A 25716-nucleotide genomic window follows, 5' to 3' on the forward strand; every position below is an offset into this window, starting at 1 on the left:
AGAGAGGGAGACACAGAATCGGAAACAGGCTCCAGGCTCCGAGCCATCAGCCCAGAGCCTGACGCGGGGCTCGAACTCACAGACCGCGAGATCGTGACCTGGCTGAAGTCGGACGCTTAACCGACTGCACCACCCAGGCGCCCCTGTATAGCCCGGTTTTTTACCGAGAGGATTGATAAACTGAAAAAACTTAAAAAGAGTAAAACGGATGAGTAAGTTGTGGCATACGATTCATACAATGGAATATTTTACGCCAATACACATGAGTGGGCCGTGCAGGCTAAATAAAATAACACGGATGAATCTTGTAATGCTGAACTACAAAGAGGTTATAGGAAAATACCGTAGTATAATTTCACTTACATGCAATTAAAAAATAGGCAAACATTGTGTAGTGTTTTGAGATGCACGCACAAATGGTAAAATTATGAAGAAAAGCAAGGAAATCATCACTGTGGAAGTTAGGATCATGCCCCTCTAGACAGAAGGGACACAGTTGTGAAGGCATGAGGTTACAGCGGGTGACTACGGTCTGGTCCGGCAACACAGTTCCTTGACCAAGGTGGTGAATGCACGGGATGTACTTTATCATCACTTTTATGCACATTTCTGTATGTGCGTTATATTTCACAATGAAACTCCCCCCCCCCCCCACCGGCCCCCAGAGTCAAAAGAATATCCCCAGAGAAACAGGTAAGAGTTAAACATCTTCCTGTGATTGTTTGCTTTGTTATTTTACTGTTGGTACAATTTTTCCGAGACAAGGACACAATCCCTGCGATGAAGTCCAGTTGAACAGAAACTGACTAGAGTATCATTTGGAAACCTGTGTCTCAGCATAGTGCAAACTACAACTTCATAGTGGAACCTCATCTTAAATACGTGTCAAGGTCAACCATACTCAAAGTTTTAAAAAAGGTAAAAGATATATGCCAGCTAGAGATATAAGAAAACAGGCACTGAATATACCAATGGAAATCAATGTTCAAATAACACAGGTTTGTAAGTATTTATCTCTCTCTCTATATATATAAAACATTGATAAAAACTTGCAATTTTTATGTGGTTGCACAAAAATAGAAACGTGCCTTATGTTTTACAATTTACACGGTTGACATACCTTCCAAACAGTTTGATTACCTCTCCAATTCTTCTTACACGCGCGCGCGTGCGCACACACACACACACACACACACACACACACACACTGCTGGAAGCTGGGGGAGGAAGGAACATGTTCTCTTTGCCCTTTACTCACATCAAACTTATAACCTCCCGGGGCGCCTGGGTGACGCAGTCGGTTAAGCGCCCCACTTTGGCTCAGGTCATGATCTCGCGGTCCGTGAGTTCGAGCCCCGCGTCAGGCTCTGGGCTGATGGCTCGGAGCCTGGAGCCTGTTTCCGATTCTGTGTCTCCCTCTCTCTCTGCCCCTCCCCCGTTCATGCTCTGTCTCTCTCTGTCCCAAAAATAAAAAACGTTGAAAAAAAAAAAACTTACAACCTCCCGAAACAAAACAAATTATAGCCTTTTGGATGATTTTCTACCTTCAGCAGAAGTACAACTTCTTCCTGCCTCTCTCGGGTGGCTGTGACGTCAGCCAAGTGACACTTGAAGCTGCTAGAAACATCAAGAAAGAAGAAAGAGGGGAAAGAGGCACAATTAGTATTTTTTACTTTGTGATAAGACGTACCTCTTTCCTCTCCTCGAGTTCCTTGAATTTGATGTGACTGATTCCCTCCCAGGTAAGGTGGTGACCTTCCACCATGTCCCTTTCTTATGCTAGTTGACACATTTATCAATCTTTTCTAAGCGAAGAGAGAAAGGCAGGTGACTTATGAAAATATAGCCAATATAGAGTTTCCTTCAGATAACACTTTTCTTATCACTTAATGAGGAAATACAGACATTGAGTCGGTGAGTGGTCCACCTGATTAAAAACACATTAAATCTAGGGGCACCTGGGTGGCTCAGTTAAGCATCCGATGTCAGCTCAGTCATGGTCTCACGGTTGGTGGGTTCGAGCCCCGCGCTGGTCTCTGTGCTGACAGCTCAGAGCCTGGATCCTGCTTCCGATTCTGGGTCTCCTTCTCCCTCTGCTCCTCCCCCTCCCCTGCTCGTTCTCGGTCTCTCAAAAAGAAATCAACGTTAAAAAAAAATTTTTTTTTAAACACAGTAAATCTTATTTTTATGAAAATGCAACCACTTGTTAGCTTTTAAAAATTAACCAAAACTCTTCTAATATTAAATTTTAAACATAACATTAATGGAAAAATGTTATCAAAAAGAGGTAGCATCTGTCCATTTGGCTGCAAAATGAAGGTGGGGTCAAAATGTTCCTGTTTCTCAGGGGATTATAAAAATGAATCGCAAGGCACATGGTTGGCTTAGTCAGGAGAGATGTAGCTCTTGATCTCAGGGTTGTAAGTTTGAGCCCCACGTTGGTTGTAGAGATTACTTAAAAATAAAATCTTCTGGGGCGCCTGGGTGGCTCAGTCGGTTAAGCGTCTGACTTCAGCTCAGGTCATGATCTCACAGCTCCGTGAGTTTGAGCCCCGCATCAGGCTCTGTGCTGACAGCTCGGAGCCTGGAGCCTGCTTGGGATTCTGTGTCTCCCTCTCTCTCTCTGCCCCTCCCCCGCTCACGCTCTGTCTCTCTGTCTGTCAAAAATAAGTAAAAATGTTAAGAAAATGAAAACAAAAATAAAGTAAAATCTTAAAAAAAAAATAAAAGTGAATCATTATGTTTTAAAATATGGGGAAATACTGATATAAGCTGAGATCATTGTAAGGAAGGCTGTGAGTAAATTTCCTTCAGAATCCTTGCCTATTTCAGTAAATCAGAGCTCCATCATCCAAACCAGAAGTAATAATCTCTCTCTCTCTCTTTTCTTTGTTGTTGTTGTTGTTGTTGTTGTTGTTGTTGTTGTTGGACTCTCTCAGCGCTTTCCTTGATTTCTTTTATGGCACTTAACACGTTCGACTGTGACTTACAGTTCTGTCTGTATTTTCTCTCTCTCCTTGACTGTAAGTATCTTATGGGTAGGGTAACACCTAGGGTTTCTTGATTCACCAGTGAGTCTTTGTGTCTTGCACAATGCTTCGCCCAGCATGTGGTTACTGGATGCGAGCATAGATGAGTGACTGAGTCAGCAGCATTGTTTTCTTTTCTTTTTTTTTTTTTTTTTCCTTCCTGGCTTTGGCAACCGTCTGCTGAGTGTATCAAACAACCCCAGACATTAGGCTGTGTAATCCCATGGAAATGAGACCCGACTCCTAGCAAGAGAAATTCTGAATCCTTAGCCCAGGTGAGTATCAGAAAAGGCAGATTTAACAGAGTTAACTTTTAGAGGCGTTAAGTCAATCACAACGCATGACCTGTGATCATAGCCCCAAATGACCTACCGCTACCAACAAGGCCTCATAAAGCAGTGGTCACTCCTTGGCAGGTCTGCTGCAGCATTTTATGCAAGAAGAAAGTTGAACATCTAGAAAATTGCTAACATCAAGTCAACAGCAATGGCAAACAAGACGGAGGCCTTACAGGCTTCGCACAAGAAAGAAACTGCTATTGTTTTTGCATAAGAAATAAATTGTTATGATGTTCCTTCCAAGCGGAAGTATCCTCTTACGTGAGGACACGCTTACTTCTCAGGAGGTAAAGGATTCAAAGATGACCCCACTGGTGCACAGAATCTAACAGTGCTCCTGTTTTCTCTCCACTTTCTCCTAACTCTTCAAATTTTTCCCTCTCTATGAATAATTCTCATTAACGTACAAGATATGCTATTATTTCCTCCCAATCTTATTATTATTTTTTTTAACGTTTATTTATTTCTGAGAGACAGAGAGAGGGACAGAGCATGAGCCGGTGAAGGACAGAGAGAGAGGGAGACACAGACTCCGAAGCAGGCTCCAGACTCTGGGCTGTCAGCACAGAGCCTGATGCAGGGCTTGAACTCACAGACAGTGAGACCATGACCTGAGCCCAAGTCGGATGCTCAACCAACTGAGCCACCCGGGAGCCCCAAACAGGCTTCAGGCTCTGAGCTGTCAGTGCAGAGCCAGACGCGGGGCTCGAACTCGCAAACCATGAGATCATGACCTGAGCTGAGGTCGGACGCTCAACCAACTGAGCCACCCAGGCGCCCCACCCTCCCAATCTTAGACACAAAATACTTTGACCCACTTCTTGCTCCAGCGGATGTCCCATTTCTCGGCTCTCTTTCGTCACAAAACTTCTTGAGAGAGTTGTCTATCCTTGTTTGTTTGTCTGTCTGTTTATAAGCAGACTCCAACCTGGGTTTTGAACTCACAACCATGACATCAAGAGTCACATGCTCCACCAACCGAGCCAGCTAGTTGCCCCCCTCACATTTTTTCTTTCTTTTTTTAATGTTTATTTATTTTTGAGAGAGAGAGAGAGAGAGAGAGAGAATGAGAGACAGAATGCGGTGGGTGGGGGGGGGGGTGGCAGAGAAAAAGGGAGACACAGAATCCGAAGCAGGCTCCAGGCTCCGAGCTGTCACCATAGAGCCTGATGCGGGGCTCGAACTCAGGAACTGTGAGATGACATGAGCCAAAGTCCAATGCTTAACCGACTGAGCCGCCCAGGCGCCCTGTCCACTCCTTGCTTCTTAATGTTGGAGTTCCCCCAGCTCAGTCCAGAGACCTCGTCTCTTGCTGTAATCACCCGTGGAGGGATTTCATCCCATCTCACGACTAAATTTCATCCGTGCACTAAAGACGCTCAACAGACGTCTGTAGTGTAGACCTGTCTCCCAAACTCCAGGCCTATTAGACCCCACTGTCTACTTGACAACCTTACTTCACAGTCTCATGCGTATCCTAGATTTAACATGTCCCAAACTGAACCCATTATCTTCTACCCCCTTCTACTCCACCCATACTCCTCACCATCTCAATGAATGGCCGCTACTAATAGTTGGAGTCATCTCGACCTCCCTCTTCTTATCCATTCTCACATCCTCTCCCAAATTCTGTTGGCTCTTCCTTCACCGTAGATCCGGAATCCAACCACTTCTCCCTACCTTCATTGCTGCCATCTTGGTTTGAGTCCCAGGTCCTTGGCTTGAGCCCCCAACCTTCCTTTCACCTGGACCATTCCTCTTGCCTGGATCAGTGCACCTCTTGCCTAACTGGTCTCTACGCCCCTCCTCTTGCTCCCCTCAGGTCTATTTTCCACCTAGCAGAGTGATCCTTTTAAAACATAAGGGGATCAGGTCACTTCTCTGTTCAAAACTTTCCAGCGGCTCCTGTCTTAAAAGAGCCACAGACGTCACCTCCCACTTGCTCTAACACTCATTCTGCTTTGGCCACACTGGCCCTGCCAGGCCTGTTCCCGACTCAGGGCCTTCTGTTACCTCTGCTCGGAATGCTCTCCCACAGGTACCCCCTTGGCTCCCTTCTTCACTCCCTTCAAGTCCTTCTTCAGATGTTTCTTGGCCAGGTCTTCTCTGACCACCCTACTTAAAATGGAAACGCTAATCTCAGCATTATTCCCCTTCCTGGATCTGTTTTAATCTATAGCATTTGTCTCCTTTTAATATACTATACAATCTATTTACTTATTTTATTTCCGCCCCCCCCACCCCCCCAGCATATAAGCTCCACAGGGGCAGGAATTGTTTTGTTTTTTATGCCGTTACATCTCTGTATCTCAATAAATACGTGTTGAATAGTCATGTACTTTTCCAGATACTGGGATTTTAGCAAAACACAAGGTGGGCCAGGTCTCTGACCCCGAAGGGTTTACATCCTCTTGGTGGGAGATAGTGTGGGGGGGAGGGAAGGCGATAAACAAATAAACAGGCAAATGAAAATACTTCCGATTCTGATGAAATGCCACGAAAGAACTAAACGGGATATAGTAGAAGAACAGAGAAAGCAAGGTGACTTATGTGCACAGAAGCCACGTGAGTATTCGGACCTTGTCTACCTTGTTCAGGGTGGTGACGGGACTTTCCAGGGTGGGGGCGGAGGTTCTCTATTTGGAACCTGTTGAGAAATAGGAACCTAGGAGATGCAAAAGTGGACATTTCTAAGAGCCACCTTGATTATTAACCAAACGAGCTAAGACTTGACCCCCAAAAATGAAACACTCATGCTAAATGAGGCAGTGGCACATTTGGACAACCGACCAAAGCCTTGCCCAGAGGGACAGAGTCTGCCCCAGTTTGCTTACCACAGCTGGGAGAGAACCAGAATTTCCGCTCCCCAAGGGCAGGCAAAGCACGGAGTCTAGCATTTGCAGCTCCTACCCCAAAGCCGGCAAGCAGCTAACTTCTTCCTCCTGTCCTGGAGGAGAGCGAGTTGAGCCGGCAGCACGTGGCGGGAAGTGGCATTCAAATTCTCCGTCCCTGGACACCTCAGGAGGAGGACGAGCGTGTCCGGCCTGCGGGCTGTGGCAGCGGGAGGACCCAGATTCCCTGCTGAGGGGCAGGAGGTGGACACAGGACTCCAGCTGTGGCCCTCTGGATCCGCCGCAGTGTTTGCCAGAGGCCAGGCTTCCCCAGGGCCCGTCCCACCCGCGGGGTGCAATGCTAATTCAGGCCCGTTCCTGCAGGAGGTGGGATTTTTCCATTCGGCAACGTGGCCCAAATCTTCCTTAGAACTGCTCTGCAGAGTGAGACTGGTTCTCCTCAATGCTGCTTCCTTCCCCCTCCCCTTTCCACAGTGGCTGACCTGTAGTCAGTCTGAAAGCACCCCTCACCCTCTCTTTTGCCCCTCATCCTCCACATGTGCTTCCCTACCTCAATCTCTCACTCGTCTAATTCTAGCCGGGTGTCTGCCTCTCAGAGGACCACACGTATTGTATGCTCAGTGCCTAGAACAGGGCCTAAAATGCAAAGGGCTCAATAAATATTTGTTGAATGAATTAATGCACGGATGAAGACGCGACATTTGAGCTAAGATCTGAAGGATGAGAAGGAACCAGCCTCGCAAAAAGCTGGGGGAAGAGTTTTTCAGGTAAATGAGATGCCAAGTACGAAGAGCTGGGAGAGAAAGAGCTTGTCTTTTTTTTTTTTTTTAAATCAGTTTTTTTTTTAAGTTTATTTATTTTAAGAGAGAGAGAGAGCGCGCACGCAAGCGGGGGAGGGGGCAGAGAGAGCATCCCAGGCAGGCACTGCACGGTCAATGGGAAGCCCAATGTGGGGCTTGAACCCATGAACCATGAGATCCTGACCTGAGCTGAAGTCAGACACTTAACTGACTGAGCCACCCAGGCGCCCCAAGAGTTTGTCTTATTGAAGAGTGAAGGCTGAAGCACAGGAGAAAGGGTGTGTGTGGTATAAAATGAGGCAAGAGAATCCAAGGTGGCCAAATGTCTTAGGATCTTACAAGTCATGATAAGGATCTTGCCATTTTATTCAATGGACAATGGGAATCACTGAGGGGGTTTCTGAACGGGTAAATGACATGATCTGTGTTTTAAGAAGGTCTCACTGCCTGTTTTCTGCAGTGTAGATTGAAAAGGGACAGGAGTGAAATGGGACCAGTGAAATAGCCCCACAGGAGACGATGGTAGCTTGGATTCAAGGACTGCAGGGGAGTTGGAAAGAAGAAAATGGCGAGCTCATGAACATGTGGAGTACGGCCGGCTATAACTGGCTGGCAGACTGTGTGAAGGGAAGGAGAAATCAAGGATGATGCCAAGGCTTTGGGCTTGGGCCACTGGACGGCTAATGAGGACATTCGCTCTGGGGGCAGGGGAGAGGGCAGATGTGTGGCGGCGAAGTATCTATTACACAGCCCAATACAAATATCACCGAGGCAGCTGGACGTGTAAGTGGAATTCAGGGAAGAGATTTTGACTACAAATGCATACTTGGCAATCAGCATATGTACATGCTCTCTAGAGCCATGGGCCCGAGGGCTGCCTGGGTGGCTCAGTCAGTTAAGCATCTGACTCTTGATTTTGGCTCAGGTCATGATCTCACGGTTCATGGGTTTGAGCCCTGCGTAGGGCTCCGTACCAACAGTGCAGAGGCTGGTTGGGGTTCTCTCTCTCTCTACCTCTCTGCCCCTTCCCTGCTCATGCTCTCTTTCAAAATAAATAAATAAAACTTAAAAAAAAAATAGAGCCATAGACTGGAGACTTAGGGAAGGAGTATCAACAGGGAGGAAGGGTTCAACCTGGTGCCCTGTGGCTCTACGATATCTATCTATCTATCTATCTATCTATCTATCTATCTATCTATCTATCTTTATGCCTTTTTAAAAAAAGATTTGAAGTAATCTCTATATCCAATGTGGGGCTTGAACTTAAAACTTCAAGATCAAGAGTTTCATGCTCTACTGACTGAGCCAGCCAGGCGCCCCTTTGCAATAGTTAAAGGTTGGGTGAAGAGGCAGCAAATGAATCCGAGAAAGAGCTTCCAGCGGAAAACCAGAGTGTGGGGCCTCATGGAAGCCGACTTAGCCCCCGCAGGTGACCAACTCAGGTCACGATCTCACAGTCCATGAGTTCGAGCCCCGCGTCGGGCTCTGGGCTGACGGCTCAGAGCCTGGAGCCTGCTTCCCATTCTGTGTCTCCCTCTCTCTCTGCCCCTCCCCCGTTCATGCTCTGTCTCTCTCTGTCTCAAAAATAAATAAATGTTAAAAAAAAAATTTAAAAAAACCCCACTTCATCCTGAAGGGTTTTCTCTTCTTTTTTTTAATGTTTGTTTATTTTTGAGAGAGAGAGAGAGAGGGAGAGAGGCAAAGAGAGACGGAGACGCAGAATCCGAGGCAGGCTCCAAGCTCTCAGCTGTCAGCACAGAGCCCGATGCGGGGCTCAAACTTGTGAACCGCGAGATCATGACCTGAGCCGAAGTCAGACGCTTAACTGACTGAGCCACCCAGGCACCCCTAGGGTAGAGGTTTTTTAAGTTTGTCTTCCTACAGCAGATGATGTGTCCAGCAGGGAGGGAGAAAAATGATGGTGCAAAAGAAAGGGAATAAATCCTGGACCAAAGTCCTTTAGAAGGTGGGAGGGGAGGGAATCCAGAGTCCAGGGGAAGGGGTCGATGGCAGTAGGGAAAACAGAATGTACTTATAGATCCCAAGGGAGATCACCTAGGAGAAGATGGAGCTTTGTAGATGATTAGGAAGACACGTTTGGATCCAGTGAACTCTCTATGTGCTGGTACTTGAATAAAAGCTATTCATAAGAGGGTTCTGGAAAAAATAAAAATAAAGCCCCCACACCAATTCCTCTCCCTTTATAAAATCACAAAATCTGCCCATGGTGTGCCTTTATTTTCAGTTTCGTGTTTCAGTTTGTCCTATGGTCTCCTCCTTTATCTGTCACTAGGATTAAAAAGTACTTTTGGGGCGCCTGGGTGGCTCAGTCAGCTGACCTTCTGACTTTGGCTCAGGTCATGATCTTGTGGTTCGTGAGTTCGAGCCCCACGTGAGGCTCTGTGCTAACAGCTCAGAGCCTGGAGCCTGCTTCGGATTCTGTGTCTCCCTCTCTGTTCCACCCCCACTCGTGATCTCTCTGTCTCTCTTTCAAAAGTAAACATTAAGGAAAAAATTAAAAAAAAAAAAAAAGTACTTTTGCTCATTTCCAGGTAGAACTGATTTGTCTTGGGCCCTGATGCTTGGTAGCTCCCAAGAGCGGAAGACATTATTTTCCACGGTCCAAAGGGGCTGAAGTAATGAGCAAATGGCAGACACCGAACAAAACGACGAATATGAGCGAAGTATCACGAGCACGTCTGAGACGCTTTTATGCTATAGTGGGAAAGCTCCCCCTAAGGGAAGTGGTAGGACTCTAGCACTTGGGGTAAAACACAAATGTAAAAAGCACTAAAAACTGTATTCGTCCTGGAAAACACCTGGGAGGACAGTAGTATGTGACCCAAGGGACTTCATCTCTAATTTTCATGATTTTTACAAAATTACATTGTATTGACACAAAGTATCGTAGAGTTGAAGAAAAAGAAAGGGAGTAGAGTTCCCTTGGAAATGGTAAAAACGTTGATATCGTGTCCTTGTAACTCACGGAGATATTTGTGTGACAGGGATAGGACTCAGGGGAAGCAAGGTTCCTGATCATTTTCTTGTTTGACTTGGGGCAGGCCATTTAACCCTGAAAATTTTGTTCTCCCCTCACGAAATGGGAGGGATATTTCTTACAATATATGACTATTGTTATGGACTGAACATCCCCAAAGTGATGGTATTACAGTGGGCTCTGGAACAACAGAGTGGTTTTGGGGTACCCACCCCCCCCACCCCAGGTCTAAATTTCATGTATAACTTTTGGGGGTATCTGGGGGGCTAAGTCGGTTAAGCATCCAACTTCAGCTTGGGTCACGATCTTGTGGTTTGTGAGTTCCAGCCCCACATAGGGCTTCTCTGCTGTCAGCGTGGAGCCCGCTTGAGACCCTCTGCCCCCCCTTCTCTTTGCACCCCCCCTCAAAAATAAATAAACATAAAAAAATTTTAATTTCATGTATAACTTTTGACTCCTCAAAAACTGGACTATTAATAGCCTACTCAATCAGAAGCCTTCCTGATAATATAAATGTTGATAAATATATATTTTGCGTGTTATGTGTATCATAAACCGTATTCTTACAATAAAGTGTCTAGAGAAAAGAGGTTACTAAGAAAATGATAAGAGGGTGCTTGGGTGGCTCAGTTGGTTAAGCATCCGACTCTTGATTTTGGCTCAGGTCATGATCTCGCAGTTCATGGGATCCAGCTCTGGGTCTGGCTCTGCACTGACAGTGTGGAGCCTGCTTGAGATTCTCTCCCTCTCTCTCTCTCTCTCTCTCTCACCCTCCCTCTTTCTCTCACCCTCCCTCTTTCTCTCTGCCCCTCTCCCCCCACTTGTGTACTCTCTCTCTCAAAATAAGTAAACATTAAAAAACAAAAAAAAAGAAGGGGTGCCTCAGTGGTTCAATTGGCTAAGTATCCGACTTCGGCTCAGGTCATGACCTTGCTGTTTGTGAGTTCAAGCCCCAAATTGGGCTCTGTGCTCACAGTTCAGAGCTTCGGAGCCTGGAGCCTGCTTGGGATTCTGTGTCTCCTTCTCTCTCTGCTCCTCCTCTGCTCACACTCTGTCTCTCTTTTTCTCACAAGAAATAAACACTAGGGGTGCCCGGCTGGCTCAGTCAGTTAAGCGTCCGACTTCGGCTCAGGTCGTGGTCTCACAGTTTGTGGGTTCAAGCCCCGCATCAGGCTCTGTGCTGACAGCTCAGAGCCTGGAGCCTGTTTCCGATTCTGTGTCTCCCTCTCTCTCTCTCTCTGCCCTTCCCCCACTTGTACTCTGTCTCAAAATAAATAAACATTAGAAACAATTTTTTTTTAAAAAGAAAGCAACTAGACACATAAGGGCACATAATGTAGGATTCCACTGATGTGTCCAGAACAGGAAAATTCAGAGACAGAAGGCAGGTTACTGGGTTGCCCCCAGGGAGGAGAGGGGAGAGTGGGAAGTGACCTGCTCATAGGTATGTGGTCTCTTTTTGGGGTGATGAAATTGTTCTGGAATTAGTGATGGTCGTACAACCGTGAATACACTGACCTCTGCATACTTTAAATGAGTGAATTGTATGGTGTGTGAATTATATCACAATAAGGATGTTGAAAATAAGGAGCGAGAAGTGAATATATTAACATCAATGTCACCCGGAGTCCAAATTCTGGCTTACCCGGAATTCCTTTCCTGGAGAGCAGATAATTTGCAAAGCCAGTAGTGGTCTCATTTTACTCACAAATTCCTCGCATATCTAGCTGTCGGCTTACTATTCTAAGCAAGTACCAAAGGGGGAAAAATTGAAATTCTTCTAATTCGAGAATACAATCTTTAAGATTATGGTTTAGTAAACCATCCAACAAAGTGTATTCTTCGGGATGTGGCAGAATCTAGAATTTTATGATACTGCTACATTGAATGCTCAGTTTAGATTTCTACATTACAAAATATTTGTATACTTCAGAGAACAGATCGGCGATTGACAGAGTGGGGTAGGGGTGAGCGAAATGGGTCAGGCGGTCAAAAGGTACAAACTCCCAGTTGTAAGTCCTGGGGATTTAACGTACAGCATGGGACTACAGTTAACAATACTGTATTATAGATTTGCCATACATATGTATAAAATACTGCATTATATATTGTATTGAGAATTGCCGGGGTGCCTGGATGGCTCAGTTGGTTAAGTGTCAGACTCACATTTGGTAGGATCAAGCCCTGCATCGGGCTCTGTGCTGACAGTGCACAGCCTGCTTGGGATTCTCTGTCTCCCTCTTTCTCTGCCCCTCCCCTCCTCTCTCAAAATAAATAAATAAAATAAACATTAAAAAAGAAAATTGCTAAGACAATAATTCTTAAAAAAATTTTTTTTTAATGTTTATTTATTTTTGAGAGAAACAGACAGACAGACAGAACGTGAGCAGGGGAGGGGCAGAGAGAAAGGGAGACACAGAATCTTTAGCAAGCTCCGGGCTCTGAGCTGTCAGTACAGAGCCCGACGCGGGGCTCGAACTCACGAACCGTGAGATCACGACCCGAGACGAAGTTGGACACTTAACCGACTGAGCCGCTCAGGTGCCCCAACGAAGACAATCATTCTTAAAAGTTCTCATCACAAGAAAAATACTGTAACTATATGTGTGGTGACAGATGTTAACTATCTCGGTAATTATTTTGCAAAATATACATATATCAAATCATTATACTGTAACCCTCTTTCACTGCTCGCAGGAATGCTACCTGGAGCAGGCGGTGTGGAAAAAAGAATGGGGGGTTCCTCAAAAAGTTAAAAACAGAACTAGCCTCTGATCCAGCAACTGCACTACTGGGTATTTACGCAAAGAATACAAAAATATTAACTCAAAGGGAAACGTGAAGTTCATAGCAGCATTATAGACAATGGTCAAATTATGGAAATAGCCCGTGTCCATGGAATGTATGGAAATAGCCCGTGTCCATGGAATGATGAATGGATAAAGAAGAGGAATGGAATGGAATATTACTCAGCCATGAAAAAGAATGGAATCTTGCCATTTGTAAGGACATGGATGGAGGTATAGAGTATTATGTTAAATGAAATAAGTGGGTTAGAGAAAGACAAATACTGTATGATTTCAAGCATATTTGGAATTTAAGAAACAAAACAAATGAGCAAAGAGAAGGAAAAAAAAAAGAGAGAGAGAAAGGCAAACCAAGAAGCAGACTCTTAACTGGAGAACAAACTGATAGTTACCAGAGGGCAGGTGGGTGGAGGGTAGGTGAAATAGGTGATGGGAATCAAGGAATGTACTTTGTATCATGAGCCCTGGGTGTTATATGCAAGTGCTGAATCACTAGATTGTGTACCTGAAACTAATATTACACTGTATGTGAAATAACTGGAATCCTTTTTTTTTTTGAGAGAGAGAAAGAGAATGAGCTGGGGAGAAGGGCAGGGGGAGAGAGGGAATCCTAAGCAGGATCCACACTCGGCATGGAGGCCGACATGGGGCTCGATCCCACAACCTTGAGATCATGACCTGAGCCGCAATCAAGTCAGATGCTCAACCAACCGAGCCACCCAGGCGCTCCTGAACTAACCGTAACTTAAATAAAAACTTACAACACAGCCCCCCCCCCAACCCACAAAACCTTATGTTGTACATCTAAAACTAATAGGATTTTAATAATTGCCTATCTCGATTAAAAAATGGTATTCTTGTGCAAGTAAGGATGCTTTCTTTTCTTTGACAGCAAAAGCTTTTCTCATGTCTGTGCAAGCACTTTGAGATTTTCTGGGTCTATCATTTATACTCTCAAATTTTACCGTCACTTTGGAACATGCTAAAAAAAAAACCCTAAAAACAAACCAAAGCAGAAACTCTCTAAAAGGCAAAAGCCAAATAAATAGAAGTTGTACTTTAGAGTTTCCTTCCAGATGGGCTTTCTCGGCGGAGGTAGAAGAGGCTCCAAAGGTTTTTTTCAGAACGTGAGCGCTCAATACGTTACAGAACCGGCCCCAGCGGGGAGACGTTTTCCGTTGTCCTTTACGTGGTCTGCATCGCCGAGCCGCGAAACAGCAATCGCCTGGGAACAACGGCAGCGCGGCGGGGTCGCGGCGCAGGCCCCCGTCCCCTCCACGCCCGGCTTCCCGCCAGCCCGGCCCTCCCGGGAGCCTACCTGGACCCGCCCGCCGCGCCGGCCACCCCCGCGCCGTCGCCATGGCACCGCCCCGCCCCGCCCCCCGCGCGCCGCCCGCCCTTAGCCCCCGCTCGCCCCTCCCCCTCCGGGACTGCTGCGGGGGGAGGGGGTGGGGCGGGAGCGGGAGGAGACGCCGGCGAGAGGAAATCGGCGGCGCGACGCCCGCGGCCCATTGGCTGCCTCGTCCTGGGGCCAGAAGCCCCGCCTCCCTGGCGGGGGTCACGTGATCCCTTTCAAAGATGGCCGCCCTGTTGTTTTGATGAATAATACTTGGTGGGGCGAGGGGGTAAGAGTAGGGGTGGAGGGGTAGGAGGATTTACTCTTCCGTCCAGAGCATCGCGAGTCCCGTCCTCCCCCTCCCCCCTGCCCGGGCTCCGGCGTGGAGGCGGGGCGTGGCCGGCCTGCTTTGGGAGGGGAGGGGCTTCCCTCTTCAGTGCTGGGCTCTGCCTCGGCGGCTCTGGGGTCGCCTTACCTCGGGGCATCCGTTCTGCAGTCCAACAGTTCCCGCCAGGGGCAAAGGGTAGGAAGGAGAGCGGGATCTGCTGGAGGAAGCACACCTGCCGTGCCACCACCGCGAAGACACAGCAGGCTCAGGGCACGAGACGAGCTGGAGACCCGAGTCCCTGGTCCGGGTAACCTGGGAAGCAGAGGGCAATAGTGGCGCCTTAAGATAACCCTGTAGCAGCAGCAGTGGCGGCCAAAGGAGGCTCCTCGGGGCACAAGCGGCTGTAGGAGTCTCTGGGGCGATTGGAGTGACCGACGCCAGGGCGGTTCAGTGCCTCTCGTGTTCTTATTTTTTAACCTCTGACTATGCAATTCTGAAACCTCCCCCATTCGGGGGACCAGACAGCCCGATAGACACCTTCCACCCTCCTCCCGCCCTGGTCACAAGAACAGAAGGATCTCTCCCTAACGCCTTTCACCATTAAGAGAAAAGCGATGGAGGAGCTGAGCGCTGATGAGGTGAGGAGGTTGGGGGACACCTTGGGAGATTAGTTGGCAACTCTTTGGCGCTTTGGACAAGGAAGGTATTGCGCCAGTGGTGCCTGGCCTTTGGGCTTGGGGAAGGAATGGAGATGACATTTTCCAAGAATAAAACGGGTCCCTGAGTGGGTCTCTGGTTGTGTTCTCCTGTATTATCTTGCTCTCTTTCTTCATTCTGAACTCCATTTGCTGCTTTTCGAGGCTTTTAGGGTCTGAAGAAGAGGAGAGCACGTCGAGGCGTTTATTCTTTTCCTCGGGGTGTTTAGGCAAGAAAGGCTACATTTACATCAAGTTAATGTGTGCGTGCACGCGCGCCTCACTGCAGAGATTAAAAAAAAAATAATTTTGGGTGGAATTAGAATGTCTGGGTGTGTGTTTTGAAAGGCAGTATTTGAAATCCCAGGTGTGTGTGGCTGTTGCATTGCATAAGTTGATTAAACCGACGTCTGTGTTTGGGGGGTGGCCTACGGACAGATTCTTTGGTATTTAACAAAATATACATCTAAAAAGCTCAGTGAATTCCAGTTAAATTCTGCAATTTAACAGGTACTAGTGACCTCTGGCGCACTTCTCTTTCATTCTGCCTTTCTCCAGTTTTTGGCCCCTTCTAACTTGGGTTCTGTGCAGGAAGCAAATGGAAGGAGGAGTCTTACAGATCCCTTTCTTGATGTTTTAGAGATCATTTCATAAGGTTGTCCTAAAAACGGTGGCAATTGGGGTACCAGGACTTTTCTGTGATCCTACTGACTTTGATCCCTTCCTTTTTACAAATTGGGAGCTTCCCCTTCAGGATCCCTGCTGGCCTCCCTCTCTTCAGCATACCTCCTCGTTTCTTTCACTAGTTCGTCTAACACTTTTCCTACAGCGAAAGTAGCTATCCATCAGGTGGGCTGTGCTATAAGACATACATGCTTTAGTTTCAGCTGGCGTAGTCAATATATTTAGTTAGGGACTACAGTTCTCCAGGGATGCAGCATGCAAGAGGTGAGTTCAAGTGTCAGCTAGGAACGAAAACAAACAATTTTGTGGGTCATGCTCCTGGGCTGTTTGGAAAGTCAGGATGGCTCATTCTGTGTTACTGACTCTATTTTCTCAAATACGTCAGGAATGTAATCGTAACTAAAATTAGAAGAATATTGAACAGTTTCCTTCCTTGGGGTGGTAACTCTCAAGAGATCCCTTAGGGGCACTCTGTTTTAGGTAATTTTTACCACCCCTCCCGTGTCCCCTTTCTTTAACATCAATGTTGATGGGTAATGTCTCTTAAGGCAGAACGTTTATGTTTTTAGTAGTCCTTTGCTTCCCGAAATTATTTTTTTCGTGACGTTCTCTAAATCGTCATACTGGAGATTTCACCAAGAAATTGTTTTCAAACAAATGAAGCACCGTATAATCTGAACGGTGGTACTCCACTTTACCCAGTTCTTGAGGAAGTTGTAACTTTTTTGTGACCACAGAGGAACAAATGTAATCATTGTGGGAGGAGATCAGAAAAGCATTTTTCAGGTTCAAAAGAATATTGAAATAAATGTGAAAACTTAAATTTACTAATATTAAATCAACATAAAGTTATATTCGACAGTTAGGTGGCCTGAACGCAGAGGAACCGTTCGGTAGCTGTTCATATAATCTCAGTGGAAGCTAGAACCAAGTTTTTTGGGGAGAAAAAAATCTTAAGTTTCTTTTTTGTTGTTGTTGTTAATCCATTTCCTTAATTCTGGGATTAAGTGAACAATGTCTCAAGACATTTCCAGAATTTTTGCCTTGTATTGTTACTCTCTTGGTGGAAACTCTTGTCACAGATATGATAGGGGACATTCATTTGAATGTTAGAAAGTATAGAAAGTAATACATTTATATTGCTGAAAATTCAAACATACATCTCAGGGTGAAAACAGGTAAGACAGTGATCTTTCAGGCTGAATTAGGAAATCAGGTAAGGCAGAGTTTTATATCTTAACAAAATGGAAATGTGTGAGAATACAGTCTGGAAAATAGAGGTTGATATAACCAGCCTGGAAGCTTCGGATTTTACATTATGGGTACTTTCTGGTCCCTCTCATAGATCAGCTGGAATTCTTACCCCTTTCTTCTCTTGTGCTAAGTACAGCCTGTCTTTAACTTCCTTGCTGTTTATTGTTTATGTAGCACGTTACAGTGAGTTCACTGCTCTATGGAGTAGATCCGTGACTAAGTTCATTCCCTTCAGGAACCTACATTCCAAGGCTTCATTATTTACATTACATTCCGTATGTACACTACCCAGACTTGTTTTCCGTATGCCAAGATGATGCTATGAGTAGGGCAGGGCAGGTATTTTAAACTGTGTTCAACTATAGTGATGAAGTTGCATTGAGATGATTTGCTTTTTCCTTTTCTTTCATTCTTTTTTTGGGGGAGGGGGTTGCTAAATCTTCTTTATGACCTAGTTCATCTTCAAGATGGATGGCTGGCTGGGATAGTTAGGGTGTGGTCAAGGTTTTGGAAGAGGGGTAAGTAAGTCTTCCTTCCCAAATGCAGAATATGTGACCGTGCACTTTTTAGCAGTGTTCTTTGGGTGGAAAGGGACCGGCGTTTATTAACAGCCTTAGAAGCCTGCTCAGTGCCAGGCACTTGACAGACACCGTCTCATTAAATAAAACAGTGTGACCAAGGGGCGCCCGGGTGGCTCAGTCCCTTAAGTGTCCCACTCTTCATCTCGGCTCAGGTCATGATCTCATGGTTCGTGAGTTCGACCCCCGTTCTGTCAGTGCAGAGCCTGCTTGGGATTCTGTCTCTGTCTCTCTCTCCCTGGCTCTCTTTCTCAAAAAACAAAAACAAAACAAAGCCGCGCCGTCAAGCAGTCCTTACCTTTTCCTTATTTTACAGGTAGGGCAGCTGAGATTTAGGTTAACTGACTTGTCCGTAGTGACCTGGCTTCGACGGTGACAGAGTTGGAATTCGGACTCGAGGTGCCCGATCTGAAAGCTCTTTCTGCTACATTTTATTGCCTAACAACAGGCAATAAAGTCACTGCAGCTTCCATATACGTACCCTACTAACATGCTTGATCTACGTAGTTTTTCTGTAGAAGTGTTGTTTCTCATGAACGCATTCATCGAGTTGATAGTCTTTTTGGTACTGACTCTTTTTATCACGCACCTCCAAAATGGTTCACTCAGGAAACATTTTTTTTTTTTTTTAAAGATGCCGTGTATTCCCAGAGATGCATTAGGTACGTTAGGAAAGAAAACAAGACAGTCGTTTTTCTGGAAGAAGCTAGGATTTAACTGGGGGATGGGGATGGAGGTAGAGATAAGTAGGAATCTAGCAGTGACCGTGCAGGGCGCTAAGTACTGGTGTGGAGGGATGCACAAGGCGTCAAGAAAAACAAGAAGGGACCCCTGCTAGGGCAGTGTAGTAGTGAAGACTTGCGGGATAAGGTGATGCTGAAGGCTGAGCAGTGGTTGCCAGGCAATGGCAGGGAGACTGGGGAGCCCAGGAAAAAAGTGAGCAGTAGTGGGACTGGGGACAGGAGTTTGCTGGGGGGGGGGGGGGGGGGTAGGGCACATGGTTGCAGGTGGCCCAGCACCAGATCTTGGAGGGTTTTCAGAAGTACCTAGGAGCTTGAACTTCCGCAGTTAAGACTGCAAGAAGCCTTTGAGAAATGGTAAGAGGTTAGAAGGATAACTGGCAAGGGGTGTAAAAGTGGGTTGGAAGAAGGTGGCCGCAGGCCGGGGGGCCAGACGAGGAGGCTGGTGTCGCTGTCTAGCAGTGAGGAGTGGGAGTCGAAGGGAGGCATTGGCAGTGGGGGTGGAGGAGGGCAGACCCCAGAAATGCTGAGGATCTAAGTTAACGCACTTGGAGTTGCAGTGATCGGATTGATAGAAAGGAGGCGGGGGTGGGGGAGGAGAGAAGAAGCTGATTCTTTGGCTTCTGGCTTGAGAGAAGGATGGATGGGGGGGGGGGGGGGCTAAGGAATTCCAGACAAGGAGCAAACAGGTATTTGGACCATTGAAAGATGAGTCAACATAGAGAGACCCCCACCCCGGCCTTTCTACTCTGACATCTCTGTCTCTTTGATCTTTTCTTTCTTTGTAACAGGCCTCAGAACCTAAGCTTACTTTTCCCCCACAATAGATCATTGCTGCCACTCACTTTATAATGAGGATTCTTCCTCAAGCCTGGGAGGAAAGTGGATGTAGCCTCCCGGGTCCCTTCTCCACTCTTTTTGTTCATCTTAATCAAGGGACAGAGAATGGTTATGGTATCAGCTAACATTTATTCAGTGCTTAATATGTGCTAAGCACTTAACCTGCTCAGCAAGGGTGGTAATGTCACCCCATTTTACAGATAAGGAAGTTGAGACTAGTAGAAATTCAGTAACTTGCTGAAAAACATAGAGCTAAGAAGTGGCAGAACCCTGGATTTCTAATTCAGGGTCTGATTCCAGCGTTCTTTTTTTTTTTTTTTTTTTTTTTTTTTTTTAATGTTTGTTTATTTATTTTTGAGAGATAGAGTACAATAGCCATGGAGGGACAGAAAGAGAGAGGGAGACAGAGAATCCAAAGCGGGCGCTGTCAGCACAAAGCCCGACGCAGGGCTCGAACCCATGAACCACGAGTTCATGACCTGAGCCCAAGACAGACGCTTAACTGACTGAGCCACCCAGGCGCCCCCTGATTCCAGAGTTCCCAATTCCTTTACTAAACTACCTCCAACACAGAAATAATCTGAGCAAGTTTGTGATCTTTACAGCATTTTAACTGTCCCTTTTGAGTTATTGCCCCAGTTATTGCTAAGAGTGGAGCTCGTCAAAATGCCCCTGTGTTCTCGGAGGGGAAGAAGACAGAAAGACTTCTGACGGGAGGCTCTTGGGTCTTCGGGCCTTTGCTTGGCACAGAGTGCCTTTTCCCACAAGGTGCTTACGGTATGTCTAGGTGGAGGTGTCTTCCCGAAAGCAGCTCATTGAACCGTATTTACTGTTTACTTGCCGCGTGGTAGACACCACAAGAGCCCTGCCTGGATGGAACTTCCTTCCGGTGGGAGGAAACATCATAGACAGCTGGTTCCACAGGGGATGTCATTTGGCGATGAGCCTATGAAGAGAAACCAAATGGGCAAAAGGGGTGGAGAGTAGTGGGGATGTGGAGCGTGTGCAGTTTTAGGAGGTGGCTTTTGAATAGAAATTTTAGGGATGACATGGGGCTCTTGGGCGGCTCAGTCGGTTGAGCGTCCGACTCTGGCTCAGGTCATGATCTCCCTGTTCCCGAGTTTGGGCCCCGCGTCGGGCTCTGTGCTGCCAGCTCAGAGCCTGGAGCCTGCTTTGGATTCAGTGTCTCCCTCTCTCTCTCTCTCTGCCTTTCCTCGCTAACACTCTGTCTCAAAAATAAATAAACATTTAAAAAGTTAAAAAAAATTTTTAGGGATGATAGGGAGCCATCTGGGGGAGAACCAGGGGGGCACATCCTTGGTCTGCTCCCAGCACGGCAAGGAGGCACAGTGTGGCTAGAGCCTGCTGAGCTAGGGCCCGGTAGCAGAAGTCGTCAGTCATTCTAACAGCATAAATTTGAGTCCTTACACGTGGGGCTGAGTCAACCGTGAGATGCCCTCCCTACCCCCTTTTTGTTCCCCTTCACGTTTTAACGTCTTTGAAACTGGGATGCTTCTTCTGATGGTATGACCTGTGTCGGCCAGGTGGCAGGTGTGACACAGTCGTCATTTCCTGTTTATGTGCAAACCTGGTCGTACCTGTTTATGTTACTGCCCCTTCAGTTGAGTGCTATGGGCAGTCAAATTTAGTTGCCATTTTAAATGCCTTCCCCAAACTCACACTTTGATCAGCAGTAAAAGCAAATGTTACTTTGTATGCAGAGAGGAATGGCAACATCTGTGGGGTGTCAATACAGGAGTAAAGAAAATGTTTGCTGTGGGAGGAATGACCACGATCCTGTATTTTATCGCAGAGCCCCAACCAAGGCCGTTAGGGAGCTTTAGAGAGGCGGCAGCCCATAGGTTTGTGAAGCTGTGCCACATTTTGAAGTTGAACGTACAGTGAGAAGGATTGCCTTGCACACCTAGGCAATGCAGCTGAAGGTGGGAGACCCTGCACCTCCCTCCAAAAGAAATTTCAAAGCAATGGGAGGCTGGTGCGACTGTTTACGACTCTATCCCGGTCTGTTAAGTCATTTTGTCGTGGTTTAATGGGCAGTACTTTTTTTTTTCTTGGCGGTGCAAAAAATAATAGTGCAGCTTACAATCAGTGACGTCTTAAATCTGGTGGAATATGATATATGCCCAGTATTGCTCTAGAACATGAGGATATACACAGTGAAAAATATAGGCAGAATTCCCTGCCTTCATGGGTCTTACATTATGACTTAGGGTTGTTTTTTGTTTTTTTTTACTTTATTTAATTAAAAAAAAATTTTTTTTTCACGTTTATTTATTTTTGAGACAGAGACAGAGCATGTATGGAGGAGAGTCAGAGAGAGAGAGGGAGACACAGAATCTGAAACAGGCTCCAGGCTCTGAGTTGTCAGCACAGAGCCTGACGCGGGGCTTGAACTCATGAACCTCGAGATCATGACCTGAGCCGAAGTCAGACGCTTAACCGACTGAGCCACCCAGGCGCCCCTAATTTTATTTTTTTAAACTAATCTCTGTGTCCATTGTGGGGCTAGAACTCATGACCCCGAGATCAGGAGTTACATGCTCCACCAACTGAGCCAACCAGGTGCTTCATTCTGATTTATATTTTATTTTTTTATTTATTAAAAATATATATATTTATTTAAAACAAATATTTGTTATTAAAATTTTTTTTAACATTTATTTATTTTTGAGAGACAGAGACAGAGAACAAGCAGGGGAGGAACAGAGAGAGAAGGAGACACAGAATCCGAAGCAGGCTCCAGGTTCTGAGCTGTCAACTCAGAGCCTGACACAGGGCTCAAACCCATGAACTATGAGATCATGACCTGAGCAAAAGTCAGTTGCTTAACTGACTGAGCCACCCAGACGCCCCAAATATTTGTTATTTAAAAAAAAATATGTATGATTTTTAGAGAGAGCACACATGAGCAGGAGAGGGGCAGAAGGGGAGAGAGAATCTCAAGCAGGCGACTTGGGGCTTGATCCCATGACTCTGGGATCATGACTTAAGCCAAATCAAGAGTCAGACTGCTCAACCTGGGTGACTGAGCCAGCCACCCAGGTGCCCCTGATTTATGTTTTAAAAGAATTGTATGCTGGTTTTTTGTTTTTTTTTTTAGTGTTTATTTTTGAGAGAGACAGAGACAGAATGCAAGTGGGTTAGGGGCAGAGAGAGAGGGAGACACAGAATCCGAAACAGACTCCAGGCTCAGAGCTGTCAGCACAGAGCCCGATGTGGGGCTTGAACTCACAAACCGCAAGATCACGACCTGAGCCAAAGTTGGACGCTTAGCCAACTGAGCCACCCAGGCACCCTGGAATCGTATGCTGATAAGTGCATTGACATAGAGAGAAAATGGAAACAGAGAGAAAGTTGGGCCATCACAGGAATCCCAGGACAGGGTGAGTGTGAAGAAGTGGCTTGTCACATATCTTGTGGGTGGAGCCCCGAGAACTGAGTGATGGGGTGGACGTGGGGCGTGAGAGCGGAGTCGAGAGTGGCCGGGTGAGTCAGGATATCATTGGGCAGACTGTTGTAACAGAGACCTGAAATAGCAGCTTGGTACACCAGATCGATGTTTATTTCTCTCCAAATGGGAGTCTGGGGAGGAGGCCGGGGCTGCTGAGGCAGCTTGATGTTCATTAGCGGCCCAGGTGCCTACTGTCTCATTGTACCAATTTGCCTAACATAGGGTTCCATCTTTTGGTCTGTGCGTGTGTGCGTCCTAGCAGAGGGAAGAGGAGAGGGGCAGGGAGTCCCATTCCTTCTCTTGAATGGCACAGCCTGGAAGCTGCACGATCACTTCTGCTCAGCCTCCCCCACCGCCCATTGGCCACAGCTGATTGCGTGTGACCGGCCTCAGTCACATGGCCACAGCTCCTTGCTGGGAAGTGAGAAATACAGGTTCTGCTGGGTAGCTGTGTGTTCACCTAAAAGTTCTCTTATGTTAGAAGGGGAGAACAGTGCAGGCCATTCTTTCCAGACCCTTCTTCCCAAATCTTGAACACACACACACACCGCACCTTTCCAAAGGAGACAGCCCTCAGTAAGCTTCTGAGCCCAGAACCTCTGGCTGCTTCATATACAGTCCAAGAACCTTTAGATTGAATACAAGATGTCTACTGCCTCCCCTCACCCCCCCCCCAGTTATGGACTCTGATTGAGTCGGTTCGGATGATGGAAATAAAACTCCAGGTCAGAAACGGGAAGCACGGGAAGTACGGACCCTTCACCGGTTCGTAGCCATTGTTAGCTCTTGGCAGGCCACGTGGTGAGGACTTCTGCCTTGGCAGTGGTAGGAGTTCCTGACTGCCCATTTAGCAGCCCTTGGTCTGCTCTCTTGGAGGAACTCCCTTGTCCCTTGCCCTCTGTGGTGGTTTTTCAATATGTGTTTTCCTCGGGGGACAGGTCATTGGAGAACGTCCCCTTCCTGGGGATGAACAGTTTCTCCTGCTTGTTTCCTGCTGGATACTGAAGGAGTTGGCTTTTTCAACCTGCTTTAGCCCCCGAACTACCAGACTGAGTAGTTTTGACTGTAGGCCGTAGACATACCTTAGGCAGACCCATATTCCCTTTTATCTCTGCATGCAGATCAGCAACTTGTAGCTTGAATCTGTCTCATTCTTGTGGGACTTCTTGCTTAGAAAGTAGCAAGAAGCCAATAAGCACCCAAATTGTGAATTGTTCGACCAGTTTCCCTAGAATTATCAGCCATATTGGCATGCAGCCGATTTTCGAAGATGTCACAGGTTTTACCAAATATTTTGTTGTGCTCTACTAAGAGTTACCAACCTCCTATCCTGCAATATCTGTGCCCTTGCTGACCTCCAAGCCATTGCCACATATTTATAGTCTATTTAGGTTGATTACTTCCAGATTCCAAATTCTGTGCCTTAGTTAGGATATTGGTTTGGCTGCTGCAGCCCAGAGATCCAAAATAATAATGGCTTAAACAAGATAGAAGCTTATTTTTCTGTCAAGTAAAAATCTGAGTAGGTGGTTGAGAAGCTGGTTTAGTAATTTCATGATTACTAGGGAGCCAGACTCATTTTGTTTCGTACTCTGTCCTCAGTATGATGCTTCTGGCTCGTAGTCCAGTATGGCGGCTCCAGCATCTATGCGCACGTCTGCATTCCAGTACTTGGGGACTAAAGGGGGAAAGAGCGTGTTCCTATCCCTTAAGGACGTGATCCCAAAGTATCATGCGTGACTGCTTATACCTTCTTGGCCAGAACTTAGTCACGTGGCCACAACCAAATGTTGGCTGAATGTGTAATTAGGAGGCAACTAGCAATCTCTACCATAGTCATATCAAGAGTCTTAACCTACACACCTTGAAAAATGGGGTTGTTGTGTACTGAAATGAGGAAAATTGAAAGAAGATTGGAGGGAGAAACTAAGTTGTGTTTCAGTCGTATTATGATTTTATTGTTTATCAGTTTTCCACGTAGAGATGTTAAGTTGCTTGTTGACATATGTTGGGTTTGCAGCCCAAGAAGGAGGTTGGAGTTGGGGATACCAATCAGGATGTGTCCGTATTAAAATCATGAGAATGGACAGATTACCTGGGGAGTGAACATAAATGGAGAAGAGAGGAGGTGAGAGGGCTGAGCCTTGAGCTGCTCCAGCATTTAGAGGTGGAGAGGAGATAAACGGGACCCGGAAAAGGACTGATAGGGGACAGCCCCTGAGGTCAGAGGAAGGTCAAGAGAGCATGCAGTCCTGGCATCCAGGAGAAGAGGGGAGTGTTCAACTCTGTTTAATGTCAATAAAGTAAGTTAGTGGAGGACCAGATCTTGGCAACGTGGAAGTCATTGGTGACTTTGACGGGACCAGTTTCATTGCTGGTGAATAGGTTCAAGAGGGAATGGGAGAATGGGAGGAGAGAATAGAGAGCTCAAGAGTGAGGCATAGGCTTTAGGGATGGGCTGAGGAAGATGGTAGACGTCATGGGTTGAAGAAGTGGGAAGAAAATATTTGGTGAGCCTGTCTTTAAAAATTTTATGTTTGGGGCACCTGGGTGGCTCGGTTGCTTGGGCGACCAACTTCAGCTCAGGTCATGATCTCGCAGTTTGTGAGTTCGAGCCCCGCGTCAGGCTCTGTGCTGACAGCTCAGAGCCTGGAGCCTGCTTTGGATTCTGTGTCTCCCCCCGCCCCTCCCCTGCTCACGCTCTGGGTCTCTCTGTCTCTCAATAATAAATAAATGTTAAAATTTTTTTTTTAATTTTATCTTTTACCGTTCTCGGTTATAATCACCAATCGCTTTATTTATTCAGTATTTACTCAGTTCCTTTCTTTCCCTGAAGTAGGAAGTGGAGGCACAGAGGTGAGATTTTGTGTATTATCCCTAGCAGGGTGTTTTGGACCTGAAGAGTTTCACATATCAATCTTGAACCGTAGTCAGAGGAACACTAGATCGTATTATAGTTAATTTT

At 46.4% G+C, this 25716-nt stretch overlaps 1 protein-coding gene and 1 long non-coding RNA gene across 10 annotated transcripts in view; one reads left to right on the forward strand and one right to left on the reverse strand.

The window, feature by feature from the left end:
- LOC109502075 overlaps positions 1 to 14188 on the reverse strand; it is a 24400-nt gene extending 10212 nt beyond the window's left edge. For 2 of the 3 annotated variants that reach the window (XR_006583895.1, XR_006583894.1), the window contains exons 1-2: positions 13883 to 14136; positions 1545 to 1617 (exon numbers count right to left, since the gene is read on the reverse strand). This is a non-coding gene — a long non-coding RNA (uncharacterized LOC109502075). The other variant, XR_006583896.1, reaches the window with a different exon arrangement.
- Positions 14189 to 14407: 219 nt separating this feature from the next.
- Positions 14408 to 25716, forward strand: part of UBE4B (ubiquitination factor E4B) — a 121560-nt gene continuing 110251 nt past the window's right edge. For 2 of the 7 annotated variants that reach the window (XM_023258092.2, XM_019836116.3), the window contains exon 1: positions 14413 to 15126. In XM_023258092.2, the coding sequence (XP_023113860.2) occupies positions 15103 to 15126 (24 nt within the window). In that variant the 5' untranslated portion in view covers positions 14413 to 15102. Of the gene's footprint in view, positions 15127 to 25716 lie in introns of all 7 variants that reach the window. The other 5 variants (XM_045035063.1, XM_023258089.2, XM_023258090.2 and 2 more) reach the window with 5 other exon arrangements.

The sequence above is a fragment of the Felis catus genome, chromosome C1 (assembly GCF_018350175.1).
Source record: "Felis catus isolate Fca126 chromosome C1, F.catus_Fca126_mat1.0, whole genome shotgun sequence".
Taxonomy (NCBI): domain Eukaryota; kingdom Metazoa; phylum Chordata; class Mammalia; order Carnivora; family Felidae; genus Felis; species Felis catus.